The sequence below is a fragment of the Neolamprologus multifasciatus genome, chromosome 1 (assembly GCF_963576455.1).
Source record: "Neolamprologus multifasciatus chromosome 1, fNeoMul1.2, whole genome shotgun sequence".
Classification (NCBI taxonomy): Eukaryota; Metazoa; Chordata; class Actinopteri; order Cichliformes; family Cichlidae; genus Neolamprologus; species Neolamprologus multifasciatus.
Window position 1 is genome coordinate 3,668,131 of NC_140439.1, and position 6,000 is coordinate 3,674,130.

At 41.5% G+C, this 6,000-nt stretch overlaps 1 protein-coding gene across 6 annotated transcripts in view; it reads left to right on the forward strand.

The window, feature by feature from the left end:
• Nucleotides 1-4,320, forward strand: part of LOC146525139 (uncharacterized) — a 51,712-nt gene extending 47,392 nt beyond the window's left edge. For 5 of the 6 annotated variants that reach the window (XM_085161532.1, XM_085161513.1, XM_085161546.1 and 2 more), the window contains 5 exons: nucleotides 733-849; nucleotides 972-1,069; nucleotides 1,187-1,279; nucleotides 1,366-1,480; nucleotides 2,938-4,320. In XM_085161532.1, the coding sequence (XP_085017658.1) occupies nucleotides 733-849; nucleotides 972-1,069; nucleotides 1,187-1,279; nucleotides 1,366-1,480; nucleotides 2,938-3,096 (582 nt within the window). In that variant the 3' untranslated portion in view covers nucleotides 3,097-4,320. The remainder of the gene's footprint in view (nucleotides 1-732; nucleotides 850-971; nucleotides 1,070-1,186; nucleotides 1,280-1,365; nucleotides 1,481-2,937) is intronic. The other variant, XM_085161521.1, reaches the window with a different exon arrangement.
• The last annotated feature ends 1,680 nt before the right edge of the window (nucleotides 4,321-6,000 follow it).

A 6,000-nucleotide genomic window follows, 5' to 3' on the forward strand; every position in this document is an offset into this window, starting at 1 on the left:
GTAGTTTTTTTTACCATCAGGGCCTCATGAGCCTATACTGGTGTTTTTAAAAGTTATGTTTGACTTTATGACTTTCTGTGTCGTTTCTGGGATGCTTAGGACTCATATTGCACTGCTGGAAATAGTTTATTTTGATGCATATGCTGCTTTTTTGCAAATTTGCTTTATAATATTTATTTTCGTTTTTCCTGCAGTGTATAAAAATTGGTGTATTTCAAAAATAAAACTATGAAGACACTTAAAATAAATTTCCTGTGGTGGGAAACTATTTTGTGCAACTTTTCTGTATTTACAGTTTTGAGGGATAAGCCTCTTAAATTTCTCTAACTAGAAATATATGTTAAAAAAACAAAAACAATTTTCAACTTTTTTGTAGTTTATTGCACTTTTTTGCAATTTATGTAATTACTATGCACTTAATGCAGACATATCATAAAATTTGGGCTGTAATGGTTGTATTGATGTATAGCAACTTGAAATGCTCCCAAAAATGGCTCCACAGCATGTAAACATATAATATAAGCTCTGGCGGACTTGGTTCTATGGTAGGTCTTAAAGGGTTAAACCACACTACAATACAATCAAGTGTTCAAGGTTTGATTTCATGATTTTTGTTTCCCATTTCCTACAAAATAATATACAAATATAAAAGCAACTGAATGCTGAATAACTCTAAATGTACAAAACAGTCAAACAGCCATCTGCCCCTCTTTGGGTTATCAAAACTCACAGTTGCAGGAAGCAGCGGAGGAGAAAGCTGCTGTTACAGCTCAGCTAAGGGCTGTTTCCCAGACTCTGAGGGACACCCAGAATCGATGTCATTGGCTGGAAAGCCAAGGCCAGGTGCAGGTAAAGCTCTATATACATATGCTTAAAAACTCAAATCTGAGCTGCCACTGAATCCAGTTGCGTTGTTTTCTCTGTGTGCTCTTGTGTGTTTATACCTGTAATCCTGCACTCATTCCTACCAGGGTTTACTTCACACTGAAGTCGCACCAGGGGCTCCACAGGAGAAGAGCAACGACTCCATGTTAAGTGAAAGTGCTGAAGCCAGTCAGCTGAGAGAAAGGTGACAAAAACAAACAGCCTCAGTCATGTCTTCAGTTTGGATCTCCTGGAGAGATCCGTACGGTCGGTTGAAGTCGTAGACATGCTAACATTATCCCTGGGTGTGGTTGTGTTGAAGGCTGCTGGAGGTGGAGCTGAGTCTGGCAGATGAGAGAGCCAGGAGAGAGACGGCCGAGGAGGCTCTGCGTCTCGCTGAAGACAGAGTAAAGAGGTTGGAGCCAGATGCAGTCACTCACCCGTACACCTGACTCTTATTCGTCAACACAGCAGATCTTTAATGAGTTTTTTGTTGTGCAGTGCTGCCTCCAGTCCGTCCAGGGACAGTCACAGAGACTTCAGTATCGAGATGGAAGCTGAAGAGGAGTGGGAAGCTCTAACTCTCAACCCAAACCAGCCTCTCATAACACGACAGGTACTCGGCACGCTTGTTTTATTCTCCTTTGATTTGCTTACAGATCCAGCGTGAATCTATGACACAGCTTTTTCGAGTTGGCTTTTGCAGAACGGTGTGTTTGACAGCATAACCTTACTGCTGTCGTGGAGTCATATAAACTGATGACATGAGAAAACAAGCTCATAGTGGCTGTTTAGGTCTGTGCAGCGATAATGAAACACAAAGATCAGTGAAAAGTGATGCTGAGAGCCTGACAGGTGCGAGTGTGACAGACTTGTTTGGGTTTTTAAAATTTTATTATGAAAGAAAAGTATGGAAACTTATTTGGGCCATTAGACATGCAAATGTTATGTAGCTATTCAAAGGAGCTTGCAAAGAAAAGCGTCTGGACTTCTTTAAGTTACTTGAAGATGTTTCACCTCTCATCCGAGAAGCGTTAAGGCGTCTGGGAAGGGAACTCAAAACTGGATTATAGATTATAGATGGAGTTCCCTTCCCAGACGCCTTAACGCCCACTCACATCCTGGGCCATCTGACCTCAGGAATTCGCATGATAAGGTGGGGCCAGGTTTCACAATGAGCTCACCTGAAACTCTGGCTGATTGGGACCCACACCCAGTTTCACACCTTGGCTCAGGTGATTAGAGGATCATCAGGGGGTCCTTTTGTCCCTCTGTGGGGGGAAACTCCCACTAGGTTTAAATCTGGGACTCTCCACCATTTGACCTTAGAACTGAAGAAGCTTCTCGGATGAAGGTGAAACGTCTTCAAGTAACTTAAAGAAGTCCAGACGCTTTTCTTTGCAAGCTCCTTTGACTACGATGACCTGGATGACTGAGAACCTTCACAGACGTTATGTAGCTATGTAATGTATGGATGTGCTGTGGAAAAATATAAATCCCATATTTAGTTTTGTTAGACAAAGATAACCTGAGTAAATACAAAATGCAGTTTTTAAAAGGTGATTACATTTATTATCCTACCTGACCCTGTGAACTCGTACCCCCATAAAACTAACAAAAAAAGTAACCAGAGTTATAGTTTGAAGTGGCCTGCTTAAAGTCAAATTCAGTTGGGATGTTTTGCCGTGACCATAAACAGGCCATTCATGCTCCGAACTCTCCAGTGTGGTTTGAGTACAAATTCCTCCACAGTGATGTGAAAACTGTCACTTATTGCACGTGCAAAAAAAATAAGAAAATGAAGTACACATGGATCAAACTGTGTGAGACTGAGAATTTACAGAACATCATTGAGATCAAATAAAGAGCATTAGATACATTTTTCTTTGCTCTACTTCGCCTAGAGCGCCCCATTACAGAAAAGGTTTAATGACGAGGACTCTTGGCCCCAATAAGTCTCGTTAGTCTTTTAATTAGGGTCACCATATATTCGGGCCAGTGCACTAAAGCCGTGTTTGGAGCTTCTCCAGTGCAAATGTAAGCATTTCTTTGATTGCTTGTTTCTCCTCGCAGGTGAAAGGAGGGATGGTGGCGTGTCGACGGTGGCTCCGAGGCCGGAGCCTTTACTTCTCCAGGCTGCTGACGAGTCGCACTCGCTCTCGATATTTCTTTCTGGCTTACTTGTTCACCGTACATGTGCTCGTTCTCATGTGCCTCACTGGAACCCTGTAGGCAAAGTCGTTCCTGGACAAAACACAAACTGGCTGAAGGGTACATATGAAAGCTAACAGAGGTTTCAGTGAATAACTTTGTGCACACACAGTAAAACCTGAAACGACACATTGTTCTCTGTTAAATGTAATGGGGGGGCGGGGACGACAGTTTGTTTGCATCTGATTTAAGTTTTCTTATGTTTGTAAGTAGACCAAGCCTTAAAGCCGTTGGCTTTGCTTGCCTTCAATTTCTTTTCTTTCATTTTTTTAAGAGCCACACTGGAAAGGAGACGAGAAAAGAGTTTGTTTGACGCGACCCTCGTGGAAAAGCTGCACCGTTTGCAGAAAGCCATATACACCCGTACTTAACACTAAGAAATCTCCTGCACACACCAGCTGCTGCTTTTCTTGTTTGCCTGAGTTCGTGTGTTGCACATGATCACATAATCAAAATGCTGAGTTTAAACTATGCACTGAAACTCCAAATGTGTATGTAATCATTTCGTGGACGCTCCGAAGCACTACACCTCTCCCACTCTGTTCCCTTTAAACTGTAAAGCCAAAGGTGTCTGTATTGTTACTTTGGCGAGCACCCTCATGCCTGTAAAAGCTAGTGGGAGACAAAATATTCTCGAGTTAACGCCAGTATCATGGTGTGCCATTGAAATTGTACTGCAACACAGTAGCAGGTACGAGTTGTTGGTATTTAAGTGTATTTATGTCTGCATCCACACATGCACATTTCTGTATATATGATTTTTATCCCGTCTGCTTGATGTTTGACTGTAAATTTCTTCTTGATTGTTCAGAGGTTAAAAACAGGTTGGTAAGATTTGTTTTTCTAAAATAACTTCGACTAACAAGCCAGAATTCTCTCTGTGTAGGTTCAATTAAAAAAACACAAACAGTGCAAACGTCAGGATCTGTTTTCTGGCTTGTTAGTCGATGCATTTTTATTGAAAAATGCACAGTTCTGCACATGTTTGTGTTTAAGTATCTGTATATAAAGGGTTCAATCAATGAACGGTGACCGAAATCTATTTATAAAAAGGTAAACTACTGAAAAATGTTCAGATGGCATATTTTCTCTACTGCCTCTATTTTTAAACGTTAGCAAAGCAGTTGGCCTTGAGGCTCATGAGGCTTGACGTCGTGCAATACTGTGTCGGGGAGAACTTTTTCTGATCGCCTTTCACCATCTAGAACGGACTTGAATAAAGCTCATTGAAGTTTTCTGCCCACATGAATTGTTTTTTACTAAATCTGTGGTGATTTGTCCACTGCAATAACAAAAGGTGGAGTTAACAATCAAGACAGAGTAATAAACGCCAAAGCCTTCACTGCATGCTTCCTCTTAACAATAGCAGAAGTATCAAGTCTAACATTTCCAGTCAGTGCTATTGTTTGAGTGTTGAATACTGTACATGTCAAAGTCACCTTTTTAGCCTGTAGATCTTCTGGTTTCACATTAGAGGCTCTCCTGCGTCTTTAAGGACTCACTAAGTCAGCCCAAAGACTGTATATGAAAGATGGACATGGCCACTGACACCATCCAAATTAAGGATAGTCGAACATCAAAGAGCAAAACATTCAAATTGTAGCAGTCTTGAGAACAGAGCTCACTCTGCTTTAAAGTAGCACGATGCAGTCTGAGCACTGCCTCTGGTCTTTTGTGTTGTTTTGGACCCTAATGTGACATTTCAACATTTTATTGAAATAAACAGAGTAAAGGCACGCTGTCTTCTAACAGGTAAAATATCTAATAATATTTATGATGTGCAGTCTTTACCATTTCCTCTACAAAGAAACATGAAAGTACTAGTCTTACAGACGGTAGCGGTTTTTGATACGGGCGGCATCACGGGCGGTTGCCCGGGGCGGCATCACGGGCGGTTGCCCGGGGCGGCATCACGGGCGGTTGCCCGGGGCAGCATCACGGGCGGTTGCCCGGGGCGGCAATTAAATAAAATTGCTTGTACTCATGCTGCCCCGACATCAGCCAGCGCATATTGGGAACGGCGTAGGCACCGATCGGATTCACTGGCTGGCTGGAGCAGCGTCTAATAACCAACAATAATATGATACAGACTAATAATTTGCACCGATGTTTTTTCAAAATTCTATACGCGAGAAGTGAGCGCGAGAGCCCTCGGTGCGCCTGCTCGCTGCTGAAGTCGAAGTAAACTTTATTGTCATCTCTGCTACATACAGTCCAGAGAGACGACGAGGCTCCAGTTACAGCAGTGCAACTAAACAAACAATAAATATAAGAGCAAGAAAATAAATCTACACTTTAAGACTCGGGGTAAAGGGATCAATAACAATTTAAAATTTATAATTTACAGTTTGATGATTTAAAGTCTCACACACAACCCGTCGAAAGGGGAGGGGGGCCGGCTGCTTCCAAATAGAGCACATTTCATTCATAATGTTGTAAATTATGTATTCATGATCCTAGAAATGCACCTTAGACAAGGCGAGTCTGTGAACTAAGGTGTAGGTCTGTTAGGTTATGTTGTGGTGATCCTCGGGTTGGGGGATTTGTGTTCATACTGGAGTACAAAATTAAAAGCAATGGAAGATGGACAAGAAAAGTTCAAAGTCATCAGGTGCTCAGTTTAGAAAAAATAGAAAAGAAGAGGAAGAGAAACGAGCAAAAGACACAGGTCATCCTGAAACAATCAGAATCAGAATACTTTATTAATCCCTGAGGAAATAATGTGGGTTACAGTTGCTCCAAGAAGAAATGGTAAAAATAGCAACAGTAACAGACTAAACTCCAAACAATACATTATGTTACAGATTGTAATATTAATTAGTCATTGTCAGTTGTTGATTTGTCCTGTTCTCATTGTATGATGAATTATGATGGCTGTTTGGTAGCCGTTTGCATTCAAATCACACTCTTTCTCGCTTCATATGT